The sequence below is a fragment of the Myxocyprinus asiaticus genome, chromosome 50, assembly GCF_019703515.2.
Source record: "Myxocyprinus asiaticus isolate MX2 ecotype Aquarium Trade chromosome 50, UBuf_Myxa_2, whole genome shotgun sequence".
Lineage (NCBI taxonomy): Eukaryota > Metazoa > Chordata > Actinopteri > Cypriniformes > Catostomidae > Myxocyprinus > Myxocyprinus asiaticus.
This window is the reverse complement of record NC_059393.1, coordinates 13,549,126-13,571,378: the sequence shown is the minus strand read 5'-3', so window position 1 is coordinate 13,571,378 and position 22,253 is coordinate 13,549,126. Positions and strand designations below refer to the sequence as shown.

The 22,253-nt window shown below is 38.9% G+C and overlaps 1 protein-coding gene across 2 annotated transcripts in view; it reads left to right on the top strand.

The window, feature by feature from the left end:
• The window catches only part of LOC127439303 (SH2 domain-containing adapter protein F-like), a 42,940-nt gene extending 22,309 nt beyond the window's left edge, over positions 1-20,631 (top strand). For both annotated transcript variants that reach the window (XM_051695557.1, XM_051695556.1), the window contains 3 exons: positions 13,330-13,495; positions 15,547-15,666; positions 19,689-20,631. In XM_051695557.1, coding sequence (XP_051551517.1) covers positions 13,330-13,495; positions 15,547-15,666; positions 19,689-19,875 — 473 coding nt within the window. In that variant the 3' untranslated portion in view covers positions 19,876-20,631. The remainder of the gene's footprint in view (positions 1-13,329; positions 13,496-15,546; positions 15,667-19,688) is intronic.
• Positions 20,632-22,253: the final 1,622 nt, after the last annotated feature.

The window sequence follows — 22,253 nt, the reverse complement described above, 5'->3', positions numbered from 1 at the left end:
GAGAGTGAAAGAGACAAGAGACGATGAGCTGAGGGGGACCGGGAGAAAGGAGGACACATTAAAGCATCTTTAGCTCTTACACAGCCATTTCCAATTTGAATTTTGGAAATGTGTGTGCTGTGATTGGGCAATATCAAATGCCTCAGCCAATTAAGTGCCTTTAAGGACATACGATGGTTATTGATCTTTTGAAATAATTTAGTTTACTATATAGACCTAATTAACGTTGTAGACTAACTATCTGTACATTCACATGCGCTGTTATAATCGAGCAACAGCCGGTTTTTGCGTAGTCGAGCTACAGTATTCATAGTTTTTTTTCAAGAATACTAGATACAATACGTTATATTTGAAGGAAGGATGTTGGCTAAAGAAATGTTGAAAAACATCACCTCTGTCTTTCGGAGCAATTTATGGTCCGATTAATATGTATACATGCTACACGAAGCTGAGTTACAATCACATTATTTGGGTCTATTAGTCAGACTTAAAAAAAAAAAAAAAAAAAGGACTGATACGAACTAAACCATTTACGTGATATTTTAAAACAATGAATTCGCATTTTAGGCTGACTGAAATCCAAAGTTTTAAAGTGCATGCAAACATACTGAATGCGTGATCGAGTATTGAAAGAAAGGACGTAATAGAATGCGTAATCGAATATTTGAAATCGATTTTTTAACTGAAACGTTCTAACTAGATTTCGTCTGAAGTTGCAGCTGAGTTTGCAAAAATTAGATTGATAATATTTTAGTTGGACTAAAGCATTTACGTGAAATTTTAAAAGGACAAATTTTTGTTTTTGCGGAAATCAATCTTTTACATTTTGTGTAAACGTACTGATTATGTCCAAACCAGGTGCGATGTGACAACTTTACAGCACGAAATTAAAAAAACGAAGAAAAAATACTGTTCGACACCACAATCACAGCCAATTCTGTAGTCAAAAACTTGACATGGGCATTGCTACTTACTTCACTTATGAAGAAGTTAGCCAATCATAACAGAGTCAATTAACATACAGAAGTCTTAAAGGTACAGTAGCAAATAAAAGCCTGATTAATTCTACAGGTCTAAATGAGAGGGTGGAAAAGGGTAATGTAAAAATAAATCACGACTGTTTTTGGTACACGAAACCTTGACGCACATTTATAAGTGGACTTTAGGGTCAAGATACAACAAAAGTGTGAAATATGCTCCTCAAAATTACTCCCTCTGCAAAACCGTGCTGCATGCGAATGGAGAAGTCCATTACCGCTCGTTGTAATATCATTTAAACAATGTTCTGAACTCCTTTGCTTGTGTTGACATGCCTTCACAACAGATGGTTTCATTTCATTTGCATCTCAGCTCGGTTTTCTATTCTCGGTTCACTTGTTAAAAGTGTGTGGTGACGGTGAAATCTGGGCCCGGTCCAGCGAGTCTTAATTAGGCCATTGCAAAGCTGTCACAATCCACTCAATTATGGCAATCACTTAAACCACACGGTCACTCGGCATGTCCCTCAAGCCCCTCTGCACTCATTACCACGCTTATCAACCAAAGGGATGCATTCAACAGTACACAACAGACTGTAGATCACAGAGTCACACAGGTAGAGAATGTGTGGACTGGCGTGGTTGTATTTGGTGTGGGTAGGTATCTATCATTTTGTCAATTGAGGAGCTTGATTTTTTTTTTTTGTGTTCTTTAGTTGGTGTTTGACATTTTAAAGATGACATATCATGAAAACCTCGACTAACATTTATAAGTTAACCTCTGGGGGGAAAAATTAAATGCTGCAAAAGTCTAGAATTTGTCTTTGTGACGAGAAGGAGGGCATGGCCGCCTCCTCCAGGGGAGGAGCCACATCCGTCCGCCAGGGTACTGGGTCGTCGCTGCCGGCCGCCGGGAGTCGGAGGGACCGCTGCCATCTGCCAGGAAGGGGAGGAGCCATTCTGTCCACCAGGGTTCAGAGAACTCTCTGCCGTCTGCCAGGGGAGGAGTGTAATGAAAGAAAATCACTTTACGTAAATGGCCAGTATTCCAGTAATCCAGTTTTATTGAAACAGGGGGGAGAGAACTATTAGAGAAGTGTCGCATTACTTTCTGCCGATAACTAATTGTTCTAAAAGTCACTGACACCACTAATTTATCAGAAAAAATGACAATCTTCAACCTCTATAAGTCTTGGTTTCTATAGATTCATCAATACAGTGGATATAAAAAGTCTACACACCCCTGTTAAAACATTTTGTGATGTAAAACGCACCTTTTTGCACCTTCATTGTAAAAATTACAACCTATGCAATGCCACTGAAAACCAAAGTGACACATTTCAGAGAAATGTTTTTTCTAAAACTTTGAAAAACATAACTGCATAAGTGTGCACACCCTTTTATAATTGGGTATGTGGCTGTGTTCAGAATCAACCAATCATCAAGTTCATGTGAAATAGTACACACCTGTCTTCACTGAAGTGACTCTGATTAACTCCAATAAATCTCAGCTGTTCTTGTAGCATTTTTCTGACATCTTCTTGGTTGCATGCTACTACAAGTGCCATGGGCCACAAAGAGCATACAAAGCATCAGCGGAATCTCATTGTTGAAAGATATTGCTCAGGTGAGGGCTACACACCCTCCTTCTCGTCACATTTTTCTGGGAGGGCATGGGCCCAAACTGAAGTGAAGTGTGAACTGTTGAGTCAGTTTTCCCTCCATAAGTGAACATTTTTATCTGGTTAGACGGGCTGCTAAGGGAACATGGTGTGTGTGTGAGTGAGTGAGTGTGAGTGAGCGAGCACATGTGCTTCTCGTGTCCTGGACTGTCAAGTCACTGTGAGGAAGCCCGAGGGAAACGAGAATGGCTCCTATATCAATTTATTTTCCTCTATTTCTTTGTGTGACAGTAATGAAAGACATGTCCTGAGTAATTCTGTCTCTCACAAATACACAGAGGCAGGAGAGAGATGAGGGTGGTGGGGGGAATATCATCTCACTTAGGAGGAGAAATGAAAGTGAGAGAGGAGAATAGGTGGTTTACAGAAGATAAAAAGCTTAGACAGTGGAGCAGAAAAGGATGAATGCAGTGAATGAAGAGAAAAGGGATTTGTTTGGTATTGCTTTTAGTAACTTACGTGAACAATAATCGAAAGGAAAATGCCACAAAATGTGTTAATTGAATCCTGATACCAAGAGAAAATTGCTCTGGATGAGATTTTACAGTGCAAGTAAAGTGCTTGCAATGCATAAAGAGCATTTAAAGTTTTGTTCGCACCCTTGGAAATAACATCTATCGTATAAATTGACATTTAATCACAGTCTTCCAGTGATGTAATATGGTTTCTCTTTTTATTAGATACTCAAATGAGATTTTGATTATTCCAGATGGGTTCTTGCACTTAGAGTGATCTGCTGTCTTGGCACATTTCTAGCAAGAGCCACATTTCTCTTTATCTCTGTGCTTTTGTGGTAATGATATATGAATGGTGTGGCTATCAGTCCCAGTGTGATGTATTGTAGCCCAGCAATGACCTTTGTGGCGAGTGGCTCCCTCTCCTTAGTGTGAGTTTTGTGCAGGACTGCGGCTAACAGGCACTGATGCACTGCCCATTGTCAGCCTGACAGGGTTTGACAGGCATGCTGGGACTGCAGGAATGATGGGGCGGCTAATACAGAGCATTAGAGTCATACAGTGAAGGGCTGTGGAGGTCACGGTTCAGATTAGAGGGTTGAGCACTTGTGTATCTGCAGATTGATTAAAAGAGGTCAACTGATATTGGATTTTGCAGATACCGATAACTACAGTGAGGTGGTAGAATAAACCGAAAACCAATGAAACGGTCGATAGTTTAAAAAAAAAAATTTTTTAGTGAATGTGTGGTTTTGTTTTTTTTTTGTTTTTTTAAGAACATTTTTTTCCCCTCCCTTTTCTCCTCAATTTGGAATGCCCAATTCCCAATGCGCTCTAAGTCCTCGTGGTGGCGTAGTGACTCGCCTCAATCTGGGTGGCGGAGGACGAATCTCATTTGCCTCCGCGTCTGAGACCATCAATCCGTGCATCTTATCATGTGGCTTGTTGAGCGCGTTACCGAGGAGACATAGGGCGTGTGGAGGCTTCATGCTATTCTCTATGGCATCCACGCACAACTCACCACGCGCCCCACCAAGAGCGAGAACCACATGCCACATCCGTGGCATCTACGCATAACTTGCCATGCGCCCCACCAGAGCGAGAACCACATTATAACAACCACGAGGAGGTTGCCCCATGTGACTCTACCCTCCCTAGGAACCGGGCCAATTTGGTTGCTTAGGATACCTGGCTGGAGTCACTCAGCACGCCCTGGATTCGAACACGCGAGTCCAGGTGTGGTAGTCGGCGTCTTTACTTGCTGAGCTACCCAGGCCCCTGATATATATTATATTTATAATTATTTGAATGTAACCGTTTATAACGATTTAATCATTATACAGTACATTGAATTATTGTTATTTGTGGGCCTTTCTCAGCAAATAATTATAAATGCAATTAATTTCGATTAATTTGATGATTTAATCGGCATCTCATGTAATTAATTTGATTAAAAATTGTAAAGGACTGACAACCCTAATTACAATATAAACACTTAGTAAACATTGTCAGAAAACAAATATGAGCAGTTATTCATCAACAGTATATCATCAGCAATCACTTTACGTAAATGGCCAGTATTCCAGTAATCCAGTTTTATTGAAACTAGGGGGGAGAGAACTATTAGAGAAGTGTCGCATTACTTTCTGCCGATAACTAATTGTTCTAAAAGTCACTGACACCACTAATTTATCAGAAAAATGACAATCTTCAACCTCTATAAGTCTTGGTTTCTATAGATTCATCAATACAGTGGATATAAAAAGTCTACACACCTCTGTTAAAACAGCAGGTTTTTGTGATGTAAAAAATTAAACAAAGATAAATCATATCAGACTTTTTGCACCTTCATTGTAAAAATTACAACCTATGCAATGCCACTGAAAACCAAAGTGACACATTTCAGAGAAATGTTTTTTCTAAAACTTTGAAAAACATAACTGCATAAGTGTGCACACCCTTTTATAATTGGGTATGTGGCTGTGTTCAGAATCAACCAATCATCAAGTTCATGTGAAATAGTACACACCTGTCTTCACTGAAGTGACTCTGATTAACTCCAATAAATCTCAGCTGTTCTTGTAGCATTTTTCTGACATCTTCTTGGTTGCATGCTACTACAAGTGCCATGGGCCACAAAGAGCATACAAAGCATCAGCGGGATCTCATTGTTGAAAGGTATTGCTCAGGTGAGGGCTGCAAAAAATTTTTCAAGGCATTAGATATACCATGGACACAGTGAAGACAGTCATCAACAAGTGGAGAAAGTATGACACAACAGTGACATTATCAAGAACAGGACGTCCCTCCAAAATTGATGAGAAGACAAAGAGAAAACTGGTCAGGGAGGCTGTCAAGAGGCCTACAGCAACATTAAAGGAGCTTCAGCTCTTTCTGGCAAGTACTGGTTGCTCCCTACATGTGACAACTATCTCCCGTATTCTTCATCTGTCTGGGCTATGGGGCAGGGTGGCAAGAAGCAAGCCTTTTCTGACGAAAAAAAAAAACATCCAAGTCACATGAGACAAAAATTGAACTTTTTGCTCAAAATTGTAAAAGGTATGTTTGGCACAAAAACAACACAGCACATCGGCAAAAGAACACCATACCCACGGTGAAGCATGGTGGTGGCAGCATCATGCTTTGGGGCTGCTTTTCTTCAGCTGGAACTTGGGCTTTAGTGAAGGTGGAGGGAATCATGAATAGCTCCAAGTACCAGTCAATTTTGGCACAGAACCTTCTGGCGTCTGCTAGAAAGCTGAAAATAAAGAGATCTTTCACCTTTCAGCATGACATTGATCCAAAGCACACATCCAAATCAACAAAAGAATGGCTTCAGCAAAAAAAGTTTTGGAATGGCCCAGCCAGAGCCCAGACCTGAATCCTATAGAAAATCTGTGGGGGGACCTGAAGAGGGCCGTACACAGGAGATGCCGTTACAATTTGACAGATCTGGAATCTGAAGAGTGGGGAAATATTCCCAAGTCAAGATGTGCCAAGCTAATAGACTCTTATCCAAACAGACTGAATGCTGTAATAATATCAAAAGGTGCTTCAACTAAGTATTAGTTCAAGGATGTGCACACTTAGGCAGTTAGGTTTTTTATTTGTTTTTTTTTTCTCTGAAATGTGTCATTTTGGTTTTCCTTGGCATTGCATAGGTTGTACTTTTTACATTAAAGGTGCAAAAATTCTGATATGATTTATCTGTTTACTTTTTTACATCACAAACACCTGCTGTTTTAACAGGGGTGTGTAGACTTTTTATATCCACTGTACATCCACAGATGAATAGAAAGTTTGAAATAAATGAAAGTCACAATTATATCAGTTTGTGGGCTTGCAATTAATGTCCAACAACATTATTAGGAATTGCAATAAAGTTAAAATAGTTTAATAAATATACATATTTTGTTCCTTTATATTTAATATTTTTTATATACCTAAATATTAACAAAAATTGTGGTAACAATATTAAAATATATTTTTATACATACAGTATATTTCAAGTTAGTAGTGCTTGCTATTAATTTTCCAAGTGATCGGACTTTGAATTTTGCCTGTCGAACGATGAAAAAAATCCCTTTTGTTGTGGCACAATAAGTAACCAACTAACTACCACCCAGAACATCCCAGCAACTATACAGAACAACCTAAAAACCACACAGCAAGGCACCAACAACCACTGAGAACACCTAAAGGGGCTGTTCCGATGGTATGCGTTCTTGTGCAAACAAAAAAAGCAAGATGCAACACAACGCTTTTGAGCAGAACGCAGAAAGGTTTTTTAACAGTTAAAGTTTTTTAACATTTTTTATTTAATATGGCATCTAAAAAACATGGCGATCCTGCCTGAGATGCTGAAAACACGGCAAGATGTGGTGCAATAGTCAAAGACGTCCATCTGACATGTGTTTACATAGGAAAACAATTGGAAAAACAGCACAGACTGAAACAAAAATGCGTCCGGTGATTTGAACGGACAAGCACCATTCGCATTTGTTTTTAATGTATTATTTTTAGATTTAATGTTATATTTAATATTTTTTAAATAAAAGTAATGTTTTTAATGTTATAAGACATTTTTTTTATTGGTGTAGTAAATAACGTTATATTTAATCGCATTATTAGTATTTTTATTTATTTATTGCAAAAAAAAAAAACTATTTTAATTATATACATTTATTTTAAATGCTTACATTTATCTACTTACTATCTTACTTAGGATTTATTTTAGGGTCAGTTTAGTAAGTCTAGTCCAGTTTGGCCAGACGATTTGTCATTTTAGTTGGTTCATTAAGAATTACACTGGATTATTTGTAAAATCCTTAGAATTATTGGGGGAATTAGCCGGATTATTTACAGGGTTAGTCGGGTTTGAAGGAGGATTAGAGGGGCCGCGCTCTGATCTGACCCAGGCTGTTCTGGTTCTCCAGATGGGACTGTTGTAAGCACCATGAATCAATAATGCACAGGGAGTGGGGCGAAAGACTCTGTGACATTCTGTCTTCAATAATTCACCAGTCAGCAGGGAGACATGGGCCCGCCTGTTTCTTTTTCTAAACATCACCCTGTCGTGTTTCTTTGGAGAGGGGGCGAAAGGGGGGTGGAGGTGTCGGGTGGTGGTCTGTTGATAAAGATGTCACAGGGCTCCCCCCTTGGCCTATTCTTACTCTTGTAATCCTGTTTGAGTGTGCGATTGTGATTGTATACGTTAAAAAAGGCCCCATGTAAGTGTGTGAATTTGTATTTGTGTTGGTAATGAGATTTATGGTGACTACGATAGTGATGCACCAATGTGAATTTTATGGTGATAACAATAACTGATAATTTCACTATATAATTTGAACCGATAATTTTTACATTTTACCGCTTTCAACTGGAGTGGCTAGCTAATTAGCTAATTAATATGAAATTGCCAAACAGATGTAAATTAAAAGCTTAAGAGTCTGCACATAACAATATATAAGCAATTTGACCAACTATTAACAAATGCATTTTAAGGGTGCTTTCACACTAGCACTTTTGGTGCACACAAGAGTTAGAATGACGTCAAAGTTCGGCTCGTTTGGGTGATGTGAATGCTGTTTTCCGAACTTGGGTGCACACCCGCAAACTGCACCCGAGTCCGCTTGAAAAGGTGGTCTGGGGTACTGTTCATGGGAACTCCAGTGCAGTTCGCTGCTGATATGAACACAATCGTACCAAATCACGGAAGTGAACCGCCATTGATGACGTATATTTCACGTCTTTGCAGGCTCCCGATCACAATTATTATGGTTTAATGCATTTCTCATACCTGCATTTTTCCAAATAAATCACTGTCAGAGAGCAGCTCACATTCTGCATATCTCTTGCAACACATCCACGGGCTTGTGGCAGACAAACGCTAATATTATTCACATCATTGCACATTCAATGCATCCATGGCAGACAAACATAACTGTCATTTTGTGCATGTAAAGTTTTGGTGGTAAATCCAAAGAAATGAATACTTTAATAACACAGCGAAGATGATGTCTTCTTGAGTTGTTTTCTAGTTACAGTGGTAAACAGCTGTCGCTTTTACTCATGTTGATGACATAATCGGACTGCGGTTTGGACCCAAAAAATATGTTGTGAACAGAGACCAGCGGGGGATGGAAATTAACTCTGGTTCGGTCCATCAATTGAACCAAGCGTGAAAGCACCGTAATTTGCTGACAGTTTTGAAAGTGTTCAGTTTAATAGATTTTTAAACATTATTGGAAGCAAAAAAAAAAAAAACAGCGTAATTGAGTCATATGTTGTTAGAATGGTCAAAACTAGTACAATGCAACATATATATTTGTTTTGCTCGCAAACGATTTGTTGCGTTCAAAAACAGCGAGACGGAGTGCAACTGAATGGAATAGAACATTGGGGTCTCATGACTCATTTTTTACATGACACATCATCTTTTAATGATAACGATAACCTATAATATGACTTTCCGCTATTTAACCCTTTTAACTGGAGTTGAAAATTAGCTATTTAATTCAAAATTACTGAATAGATGTCAATTTAAAAAGCTTAGAGTCTGAACATTACAGTGCATATATGCAATCTGCTGACACCTTAGAAGTGTTCCGTTTAATAGTTTATGAAATCTGATTGCAATAATTATATTTTTGGAATCGGTAAAGAAAAGCATATAGATTGGATAATCATGTCATATGTTGTTGGAAAAGTCTCAACTAGTACAATACGACATATGTATTTGTTTTTCTCACAAACGAGTATTTAGGGAGTATTTGTATGCACTTGAAAATGTGTTGCACATGAAAGGGGGCATTCGCACAGCTGTTCAAAACCAGTTTGACAGAGCACGAATGAATTGAAAACCAAAATCGAGGTGATTTTTTTATTTTTTTATTTTATTTATTTATTTATTTTTATATATATATAAAGTTTAACTACTTTTAACTTAACGAGGCATCTTAAAAATGTGAAATGTTTTGTAATTGTTGTTTATAAAACCAACCCCCAGTACTCAGGTTCTTGGATGATTTATCGTCAAATATTCCAGAAAACAAAATGCCCATCCCTAGCTTGTTTGCCTTAACAAGAGTCCTTGTGTGAGTGTTGGTAATGATAATTATGGGATTGGGATGGTAATTATATGTTGAGTCAGCTCTCACATTGTATTGTCTCTCTTCAGTCTTTGTTGCATTTTCTGCGTGATAAACACTGCATTGCTACTGACACCAGTGCTTTGTCTCCAGGGATGACCACTTCCTCTCTCTCTCCCTCATTCTGTGGCGTTATAAGGATGTCTGGGCCTGGGGTAGGCATTTGGATATGTGGGATGGGCAACAAACACCAATATGATTATAAATTAAAAATATAAATTAAAATTTGGCCATGAAAAATGATTGTCATTTTAAAAATGTTGGTTCAGAGGAAAGCTTTTTGCTTTGAACATGAGGAGACCCAGGTTCGAATCCTGTCATGTAAAGTTTTTTTATATATATATATATCATAACATTGTAGCTGTATGTCAGTGGATGTATATCAGAAGCAGTGGTGAATTTGTATGCATTTTATTTTGTGAAATCATTGTAACAAGGGGCTGACTGCGGATGAGACCCATACAGGAGAAAACATTGCAGCTGTGTAGCAGGATCCGCCACTGACAACAGCAGCGAACACGCAGCTCTTACTTGTCATCACCCTCTCTTTCTGACCTACTTGGTTACCTCTCTTTTCTCAGTTCCAGCCGAGTTCTCACCATTCTCTCTTTCTGTCTCTCTCTGATTCCATCATCCTCTCTCTCCATTTCCACCATCCTCTGTGTGCTGTCAACCATGTACGCAGATGTGAAAGATCTGGCCGAGCTGCCGTGGCCTCCTCCGGTGGGACAGCTAGAGGAGGAGCCCGTCTTTGGCGAGCAAGGTGAACTTTGACCCTTCGTCCACACTGCTGCCCCTCCAGTGTCTTGAGTTTATCCCTTTTCAAGCTTACTGAGTCACTGTATGCTAGATACACTTCCACATTTCCTATAAACCTCCTGTTTCCTTTCAGTTTGTACCCTGATTTAGATCACTCCCAGTAGCATGTGATGACCGCATATGGGCAGGTCTATTAGAATCCCTCAAATTATGTTTTTACACTTGCTTGTTCCAAACTTCTTCCCTTTTGGGGCTCCAAATTGGCATGCATTTATGTCAATAACGTGAGTAGCACCTTAATTTCCAGTAACCCTTCTCCTTTGTTATCCTGTGCCCTGGCATGTGATGACTTCATAATGGTACACTGTCCCTGTGTCTGAATATTCATATTTCTGTACAATAGAGTATGCCAAAAGCAGTATGTCAATCGAGTAGTATCTTTGATTCCTCAGTATTCGCAAAGTGGTATGTGAGAAATACCTGGATGGCCTACTGCATCCAGAGAGATTCTAAAAATGTGCATCCACTGGACACTTTATTATCCCATATGATGCCACAGGAGCTGTGAAGACATCAGATTTGAAACTCTGTATTAAAAAAAAGGGTGGAGAATTGCGAGTCCGATGGCTCTTTTTAAATGTATGTGTTAAACATTCCAAGAAACTTAAATTGTACTTGTTTAAATAAAAGTAAAAAAAATGTCTGTGATTTGTTTTTACTACATCATATATTCCAGTCATGGGACAATGCCCATGTTCAAATGAAATTGGTCTGGGAATGTATTCATACTACTCACTACTCACCTGCATAACTAAAGAATGTGCTTTTTTATTGGCCAAGAAATACGTCCTTCAAATACAGTATATACTCTTACAATACATGAATTCGGATGCAACTTGTGTCTTACCGTCATATCTGGAAGTGAAAATGTGACAAAAAAGTCACCGTAACAGCCAGTCAGAACTTATTTGATGTTTAATAAACAAATATATGCAGTGAGATTTCGAGATGGGTGGGGCTACCCAGACGCTAGGCGACAGAAATGGAAACCAATCGACTGATCAAATTTCTTGTCACCCTCACTTGTTATTCTTGTGGCTTGGTTAGGACAGCAGTGGACGCAACAAGTGATGGGTGACAGCATTTTATTGGTCAAACTCTGATTAACATGGAAGAGATACGATTTATTGGTGTTTTATCTTATCTGTTTTTCAAACAGCGATTGTCACAATCACTTCTCTATAGAGCAGTCTGGTTCCGGAAGTAAAAATGTATTCATTTTTTCTATAGGAGAATTGAGTTTTAACAAAGAGGCTGTTTACATGCACACCAATGTGCTGATTACTCCCAAAAATCAGCTTATTAAAAAAAATCTGACAAAGGAAGAAATCCGTGTTTACATGACATTTGAAATAATCACTTTTTTCTCTGCTTTTGATGTCAAACCATGAAGGGGCACTCGCACAGTATGCGCGCACATTTGATAAGCTGGTAACAAATGCCAGTAAAGGTGTTTACATGCAATGCGAAATTGGGGTAATGGGCAAAAATCTACCCATGTCGATCTGTTTATCCTTAAGCAGTTTATGACCTTACACCGATAAAGGAATGGCGTTTGATGCATTTACATGAACACGTGCGTTGCCGGCTTAAGCATAATTGGTGTTAGAACGTGCATGTAAACACGCTTAATATCTTATAAACCTTTAAAGACAGACCTACCGTGAGCTCCAAGTTTGTTAATCGATGGTATATGACTCTGTTGAAGCCATCAATCCATGTTTTTTCAACTTCATTTAAAAAGATTTCATTAAATTGTGGAATTTGTGATGAATAACTACATTACCCATGCTCATGCTGCGAAAGCTCCACCAATCAGGTAATCTTGGCAAACAAAGCGCACCAAAAGAGCTCTGCAGTGACCGCCCACTCGCATGATGCACTGTGAATGACGCAATGGAGTAAGTCACCCTGCATTTATGAATATACAGTATATATCAATATTTTGTCGAACATTTAAATAGATTTTTTTTTTTACTTGGTCAGTAACTTTAAATCAAAAGTTATCATTCATTTTTAATTTGATAAAGTAATTCCCAATGTTTAATGGGATTGTAGTTCATTCCCTCATGAAAGACGTTAAGTAAACAGTCATGTACCGTTTGTCTTTTTTTCTATTTGAAAAAAGTTTGCAGTGTTTTGATTCACCTTGGAGCTTAGAATGCTTTTATGAATAGAAAATATGAATGGGAAAAATACTTCCAGAACCAAGATGACTAAAAAGGTTGAATGATACTTCTCACAGTTTTTTTTTTTTCTTTTTTTTTCTCTCCAATTTGGAATTCCCAATATGCTCTTAACTCCTCATGGTGGTGTAGTGACTCACCTCAATCTGGGTGGCGGAGGACGAATCCCAGATGTCTCCGCGTCTGAGACCGTCAATCCGTGCATCTTATCACGTGGCTTGTTAAGCGCGTTACCGTGGAGACCTAGCGCGTGTGGAGGCTTCAGGCTGTTCTCCGTGGCATCTACGCATAACTTGCCATGCGCCCCACCAGAGCGAGAACCACATTATAGCAACCACGAGGAGGTTACCCCATGTGACTCTACCCTCCCTAGCAACTGGGCCAATTTGGTTGCTTAGGAGACCTGGCTGGAGTCACTCAGCATGGCCTGGATTCAAACTTATGACTTCAGGGGTAGTAGTCAGCGTCTTTACTCGCGGAGATACCCAGGCCCCACATCTCACAGTCTTAATCTCTCTCTCACTCAAACTGTCTCTCTCTCTTCTCTTTCCTTCATACAGCACAGTTTGAGGGTGCAGAGTGGGACCGTTCCTCTTCACCCACAGAGCGTTTTAGGTCTTGCAGGCCTCCACTAACCACAGGCAGCATGAAGCTCCGCAAGCCCAGCGACCCTCATTCCATGATCGGGGAGAGAGTGGACCCCAACCTGCCCCTGGAGAAACAAGTGTACGTCTAACATGTCACCACAAACCATTAGAGATTGAAAAAAAATCATTTTCAATTATCTTTTCAAATGTGTCCTCATATACGAATATTTGTTCCGTTTGAAAAGATTCTATTCCAATATGCATTTTTTGGCAACCAAATACAAATTAGGATATTTATTAAAATCAAAGTGTAAAGGAATCCTCTGTAATGTATTGTAAGTGCATTACTGTAAACACGTTTTAGACTTGTTTTTACAAACTGAGGAACGAGTCTAAATTATTTTCAGTGGTAATCAGCATCTTGCCACAAAAACTGTAATTAGAGCTTAACTTGTATTGAACCTTGATCATTCTTTTAACCCATATTTTAAAATTAAATGATCAAGATGTTTTCAAGATACTAACATGATAGTTTCATAACATAGGCACTGCTTGACACTGCAGAGACTGAAATCATAGTGTCTCATGTCTTTGGGAAACTCGCCCTACTGTGGTAGTTTTTTATGACTTTTTAGATATGATATATGGGGCGGTGTGCATGATTAGGCCATTAGATAGAGCAGTGAAGTGTGTCCAAAAAACTGCAGCAAATTAGTCAGCTGTTCAGGATACAGAATTCCCTGGATACATCACCCACAGTCAGATAGCAGCTGTGGTGCCACAGAGCAGACAAACAGTCACGTACACACACACACACACACACACACACACACTTGTTCTCAAAAGTAGATGTATACAGGTGTCATTTGCCATTTTGTAGTATTTTTTACTTCACAAGTCAACTTATAATTTTAGTCAAGGTTTCTTGTACCAAAAACAGTTGTATTTTAGTTTTTCCAGAATAAAATTTTCCATACTGTTTTCACTATTGTACATTTAAGACTTCTGTATGTACAGTTAATGACCTCTGTTATAATTGGCTAATCCCTTCACTTGTGAAATGAGGAACAACGCCCCCACCAAGTTGATGAAAATTTATTAGGTGTTGATATATAAGAGGTCATTGACTATAAAAACATTCTGTAAGTTTCAGAATGCAAAACTTCCTACTTGATGCAAAACGAGCATTTGGTGAATCGATGCTGTCAGAATGACGCTTTCTCTACTTCCTCCACATTATGATGTCATAAATCAGTTTGCATCTGATCGTCTCCACAACAACACATCAACGCCTAATTTACCTTATCACTTCCGTAGCCCCGCCCAGTAGTGGTGAGCAGTGAGATGGCGAGAGCAGGTCAGTCAAGAGCAGAGAGCCAATCCGAACAGTGGGCGTTTACTGTCAAGTCTTAAAGGAGAAGCACCAAAACAAATGTGTTTTGGGTGAGAATGAGGGTGGAAAATTATCATGTTAAATTATATGACTGGAAAATATATGACTGTTTTGTTAAAAAAAAAAAACTTTACTAATATTATAAGTGAACCTCAAGGAACATATTAAAATAATAAAAAAAAAGGCATGTCATGACCCCTTTAATGTGCTCACGGTTTTGTTGTTCAATAATGTCGATTTCTGAGCAGCCTTTTTTTTTTTTTTTTTCTTTTTTTTTTAGCTTGGATTCAATCGGTGTTGGGTAAATTACTTTTTAAGAATTAGAATGACTAATTCTCTAAAATCCGTTCTAGTGCCCCTTGCGGCAATGCTGAGAATGCAGCGCGTACTTGCGTTGTGTAATGAATTGAGCGCTGACACATTTCACAACGCAACAACACATGAAATCGAGCTTGCGTAGCAAGTGCCTCACGTACTTGCATAGAGTATTAAACTCTATTTAAACTGTCACAGAAATGTAAACAGATGTACATATTAACGTAATCCATGCTATAAATAAAATATATTCGACATAATATTTGTAGTACAACAATATTTATAAATTTATGTAATCCAAGTAAAGTAATTAATTGAAAGTCAGTTACTGTAATCTGACTACTAAAATGTAATATGTAATATGTAATGTTTAAAACTACTTTTTGGTTACTGTAATCTAATTATATTTTAATTAATTTAATCAGATTACACCTGAATCTGGTTTCAATAAATTGTATTTGTTTTGGCATGTTCTCTTTCAGGTGGTATCACGGTGCTCTGTCCCGTTCGGAGGCGGAGTCACTGCTAACCCTGTGTAAGGAGTGCAGCTATCTGGTGCGAAACAGTGAGACCAGTCGCTCGGACTACTCTCTTTCTCTGAGGTGCAGATGTGCAAACTACATATTTTCAAATATACTTTTATTTAAAGCTTTCAGAGAAGTTGCGTTTCTAAATTCATCCCCTTTCAAAGCACTGCTGCTAAAAATATTTTTTTAAATCTAGATAAATTCACTAATTGACCTCCATAAAATCAAAAGGGCTGGGTAAAAACACAGATGTTTTTTATGGGGGGGGGGGGATTTTCTCCCCAGTTTGGAATGCCTAATTCCCAATGCGCTCTAGGTCCTCGTGGTGGTGTAGCGGCTCGCCTCAATCCGGGTGGCGGAGGAAGAACCTCAGTTGCCTCCGCGTCTGAGACCGTCAATCCGCGCATCTTATCACGTGGCTTGTTGAGCGCGTTACCGCAGAAATGTAGCGCGTGTGTAGGCTCACGCTATTCTCTGCAGCATCCACGCACAACTCGCCACGTGCCCCACTGAGAGCGAGAACCACATTATAGCGACCACGAGGAGGTTACCCCATGTGACTCTAAGTGTCCCTGTATAATTTATAGCAACAGCTGAGAGAGAATTTAATTCATGTGTGAGCAAAATGGACACTATAACTGAAATACACCCTAATAAATGAGGACTGAATCAAATTGCATCGAAATCTAATAAAATCAGTATATCTGTATCGAGACCCAGCCCTAATTGACCATTTAGTTTTTGGACGACTAGTCAACCATCCTAACCTATCCCTACTCCAAGGTACAGCACTGCACCTCTTTTCTTTTCATCCGTCCATCCACCATTGCACAATTCTATTCCCTCCATAACCAGGAAATGAAGTGAGCAAATCTTATCCCCATTACCCCATTTGAACTAACTGTCTCTTATTTTGCTTCATTTGTGTCTAGTTTTGTTATTTTTGTTCTTCATTCTCAGCTGTTTTTTTCCCCTTTTTCATCTTTTTTTCTCTCCCTAGTGTCTCGCACCCTTCATTTGCACACTGATGTGCTTTTTGATATGCTATCAGCCAGAGCAATAGTGCTTATCTGGTCAAATTGGCCCTTCTTTAAGTCTTGATCCAGACCTCATCCTGCCGCCCCCCCGTTTTTCTCTCTCTTTCTCCTTCTCTTTTATTCTCCCTGAGCTGTAATCAGGCAGGTGAACGGCTCTTCAGTTCACAAAGCTCCTCCTGGCGGTGTTAATGAATATGAATGACCTGCAGCAGTCCACGCACACATGCACTCGCACACACAAAAACGAGAGCCACACATTCAGTAATCACACAAGCCTTGTATTGCAAATTTCACGGACACAAATACACTGCACAGAACACTTTCAACAGACTGATCTCACAGTGAAATCTGAAACAGTAGGTTGACTTTTCTTTAGGTAATAACGGTCTGTGCTTACCGAAATTTGAAGCACTGCTCCTAGTGGCCACAGTGGTAACTGTTTTTGGGCATATGGGCACGTGTGAGCTCCATTTTCCCGGTGAAATGTCTACAGAGGGGCACCAAAAGTAAGTTGTTTTCAGTTGTACAGGCTGTTAATCAGTGTAGAGGAATGCATATTTTAGAAACAGAACCCCCCAACCCAAACTTAACCATCAGTGGAGTAAAAATGTAATTTTAGAGGGAAACATGCAACCTCCGAATCGCTTGTCTGATTATGCGAACGTGATAACTTCCTAGTTTCAACATGGGATCCAAACTCTGGTCTACAACGCTGCTGACGCAACACGTTTCTGATCGCGCCACAAGGATAGAAAAACACACAAGCCCACAAGGGTAGATAAACACACATAAGCCGATGCAAAAATGTCTTGATAGGAGATGTCCTATCGCTTGTCTGTGAGTCGACATAATGTTGCCGAACCTAGGGTACTGGAACTCACGCAGACAACATACTGACTTCCCGTGTGATCATGTTGCAAAAACACACTAAGGCTTTGTTCAAACAGGCAGTGAAAATCCAATGTTTTCGGCACATTCATAGATTTGAAATCCAAAAGATCCTAAAGATCTTACTTGAAAACCAATTTAGATTTGTGTGACATATTAACAAGGCCTACAGTATATGTACATTTTCATATATTTGACCGTACACAAATGCTGATGTAGCCTGTGATTTATTACATGCTATGACAGCTTGACAAGTGTGGGAATGACTGAACGGCACTGTCTGATGTCATAATGGAGGTACGCCAACGGCCATAGAAGTCTGAGTGAAATCAAAGTGACAGCGGACCAACATTTAGAGCTTTGATCGAGCCGGCATTGAGATTCACAGGGCTTTACTTCAAGCCCCAAGATCTTTCTTATAGTAACACTGTTTGTCACCTACCAGGTATATGATACCTAAAGGAATAGTTCATCCAAAAATGTAAATTATCTCTTCGTTTACTCTCCCTCATGCCATCCCAGATGTGTATGACTTTCTTTCTTGTGCTGAACACAAGTGAAGATTTTTAGAAGAATTTCTCAGCTCTGTAGGTCCATACAATGCAAGTGAATGGGTGCCAACATTTTGAAGCTCCAAAGTCCACATAAGGGCAACATAAAAGTACTCCAGATGACTCTGGTGGTTAAATCCATGACTTCAGAAGCGATAGGTGTGGGTGAGAAACAGATCAATAGTTAAGTCCTTTTTTACTATAAATAATAATTCAAATTCTTCATGCATATCGCCCCCTACTGGGCAGGGAGGAGAATTTATGATAAAAAATGACTGAAATATTGATCTGTTTCTCACCCACACCTATCATATCACTTCTGAAGACATTGATTAAACCACTGGAGTCTTATGGATTACTTTTATGCTGCCTTTATGTGGATTTTGGAGCTTCAAAATGTTGGCACCCATTCACTTGCATTGTCTGGACCAACAGAGAAGAGATATTCTTTTAAAAATCTTCATTTGTGTTCTGCAGATGAAAGAAAGTCATAAATATCTGGGATACCAAGAGGGTGAGTAAATAATGAGAGAATTTTAATTTTTGGGTGAACTATCCTTATAAGTCCTGAATTTCAAAATTCAGACAAAAATAAAATGATGTCATCATTTACTCAGCCTTAAATTGTTTCAAACCCATATTACTTTATTTATGTGGAAGACAAAGGAATGTCCATCCCATTAAATGTGCAGTGCTCTTGTGCCTGATTTTGAAAAGGACATTGTTTATCGTGAAAGAAAGATGGTCAGTCCTTGTTTTTGTTCACACTTAACATTTTTAATTGTACAATACTGTTGTAACAGCTTCAAACTAGCCAATTACAGAACACATCTCTTCCTGTTTCTATACTTGGAAATCCAGCCATTTGGACTGAGCTATCTTAAAGGGGAGGTCTGGAATAATGTTCACACTAGGACATGGTGAAACTACTGTATGATATACTTTTACACATGTGGATCATCTTTTGTTCAACGGTGACCCAAATACGAAATTGAAAACCCCACCTTGGAATGGTGTTATGTTAAAGGGATAGTTCACCCCAAAATTTAAATTGACCCTCACGTTGTTCTAAACTGCTAAATGGAGATTTGTTTTTTTTTTTTTTTTTTTTAAATGTTCTTGCTGCTGATTTTTTTATACAAAGAAAGTATATAGTGACCGGGGGTGGTGAAGCTCCATACAGGACAAAAAAAAGAGCCATAAACGTATTGTAATGTAATTCAATCTATTTATGCTCTATATTCCAAGTCTTCCAAATTTCATTCGCACTTCCACATATTCAAAGTCACCATGGTGCAGTTGGTTACAACAAGACGCGAGAGAACTAATGCCAAAATGGTGTTATTAGTTATGTTTCCATCCAAGTTGCCAATTTAATTTATGGGAAAAATCTGAATATTGCAATACAGTACAATAAAATAATTTGCGAATAAAGCAGTGTTTCCAACCCACGCGCTTAAGAGAACAATATCTTTACTTCTGGGGAAATAGCCACAAAATAGAAACAAAAATGGAAGTTGGAGCCACAGTAGCTCTTTTATTAAATGTAATAAATTTCTACTTGCAGTGGATTATTATGTGGCTGAATATTAATGCGTGTTTTTTGTGTATTCTCTTTCAGGAGCTGCCAGGGTTTCATGCACATGAAGTTCTGCAAGTCCAAAGACGGTCGCTACATTTTGGGCCAGAACAGCCCGCCGTTCGAAACCATCCCAGAAGTGATTCACTATTACACCACACACAAACTCCCCATCAAAGGAGCTGAACACTTGTCCCTGCTCTTCCCTGTGTTGGTTCAGACTCTCTGATTGGTTGGAGCACTGCAGGTCTCAGTGCTATGGGCGAAACGTACGACAGAAGACTTTATTGACTATGGGATATACCATTGGGAATGCAGAGTGTCTTGGATTAGATTAATTCCTCTGATTAGAAGAACATCTGGTTGAAGACGGCAACCTTCAGAATTGAACTTCTGTCATGTCCGATTAATTTACTGCTAGATCTGTTAACATGCCATTTCAGATTATTGTTGATAACACTTTTCAAACTCACTTGATTGACTCTTCTATGGTCAGACTGGCAGCAAAGAGACCTGTTGTGTGGCCTTAGTTATTCTCAATTGGGACTTTGGATTCACCGTTGCAAATGTTTATTGATCAATTAGCAGCCTTTTATTTCGAGCAGACAGGACTCTCCTCTTTATAGCTGCTGTAAAAGACATTCCAACATGACAGTTTATAACTCTCCACTCTTTATATGTTGTGAAGTCCTTTGGTTCTTGTAAGACCCTTGAGACACAAAAAAACTGTCTGGTCCACTCAAATTAGTCCCTAGGAATCCATTTTGTTTGTGTCATTTTAAGACTTCAACTTAGATTGGTGCATGTTGGTAATGTTTGCTTGCGGAGTCTTTAACAGTAATGGATACCAACCATGATCTATATCGCAGAGATGTTCCTGTTATTTATATTAATATTAGGACACCAACACAGTAAAATGTTGTAAATGTGTTTCTTAGCTGCTGTGTTTTAAACTGATTTATATGTGTTATATAATAAACTTTCTAAGGAGTGAATCAGACTTTGCCTTCAATGCTTTCATTGGTAACTCCCTTGATTCTTCAAGTTGGATTTGAAAAGCTTGGATGTCGATTGCTGACAGTTTGCGATATAACTGGATTTGGTGCTTGTCCATTCGCAGGTCCCAACCACAATGCTAAAGAGTTTAGCAGTTGCTAAGGTGTCCTGAGTGGTATGGTAAGGGATTCCTGGGTGGTTGATTACTGGCTCAAGTCACAAAAAGCCAACCCCCAAGTGTCAATGATATTCTGGTCCATAGGTATGGAGCAAGTCCCTCCTTCAGTGTCTAAAGGCCTGTTCACAACAAATCAGAGACGAACTGCTGACGAAAGGTCTGTTTACACCAATGTCGCTAAATGAAAAGCAAATAAACTCCCGAACAAAGGTGGTGCTTAATGAAAAGCAATTTTATTCCAGTACAGTACAAGTTTCTCCATTTTAATTTCATGTCCTCCACTGCACAAGATACAAGCGTTAATAAAAATGTTAGTAAAAAGCCTGCTAGCAATTTCATAATCGCAAGATTACTAAAAATACATTTTATTAAACTCACCTTTGATTCTGATTTATTATTTCTGCAATTCCTTTTGTCATAGTTCCTTTTGTAGCTGCTGTAGCATTTATCAAATAATTCTTTATGCTCAGATACCAAAGACAAGAGCAGCCACACATCCATCTTCAATGTCCGTTCCTGGTTATACTTTAGGTGTTCAATGTTTGCTTGATGAGTAACTTTTGGTGCACTGGCGCCACCAACACAGCTGCAGCGGCTCGGTACATGCGACTAAAAGCACTTATCTCATTGGTGGTCAGTTTTTTCACAGTCAGAATAAAAAAATTGACTGTTTTCTGTAAAAAAAAACAAAAAAAAAAACATTTGGATTGTCAACGGACAATTTGTCGTACCAGGTTTGAATAGTGCTATAGGAATCCATTGTTCCTATTCAAAAGCTTGTTCGCAATGAACGTTCCCACCTAAAATTCAGGCATGGTGTGAATGGTTAATATACCAATAAAGTCTTTCTGCTCATTTATATCTATAGCACAAATGGTGTAGGATGAGTTTTCTGAGTCCCAGAGATGCACAGTGTGGGTGACGTACATTTCGTCATTAGCACAGTACAGTACGTGCAGACTGTCCACATGCAGCCTAGTTTTTATAAACACGCAGACAGTTCACTTCTTTGGTCTTCATCATTGACTGTGCTAAAAGAGTATTACAAAGCAGTCACAGTGTAAATGCGTCAAATGCATTTGTATGGGCTCCCTGTCAAAACAGCACACTTTGAAAGCTGACTGCTGGACCATGCATGAGACAGAACAGCATGTGGAAAAGCAAAGTATACCCTAGTTCAAATCCCTAACCCAATGTTTGAGCAACAGTAATAATGATGCTTGCCTTAGCAAGCACGACTAATCAATTTTAATTGCTTTATCTTGACATGCATATTACTCTAAAGCTTTACAATGTCTATTATCAAGAGGCAGAGGAGATGTGTAAGAGATTGACAGAATGACATGTTATTGGTTGCAATTTGCAGTTCATCCTGGCAGCACATGCCATGCAAGAAAAGTTCACAAAGACTGAACGTTGAACATCCATGTGAA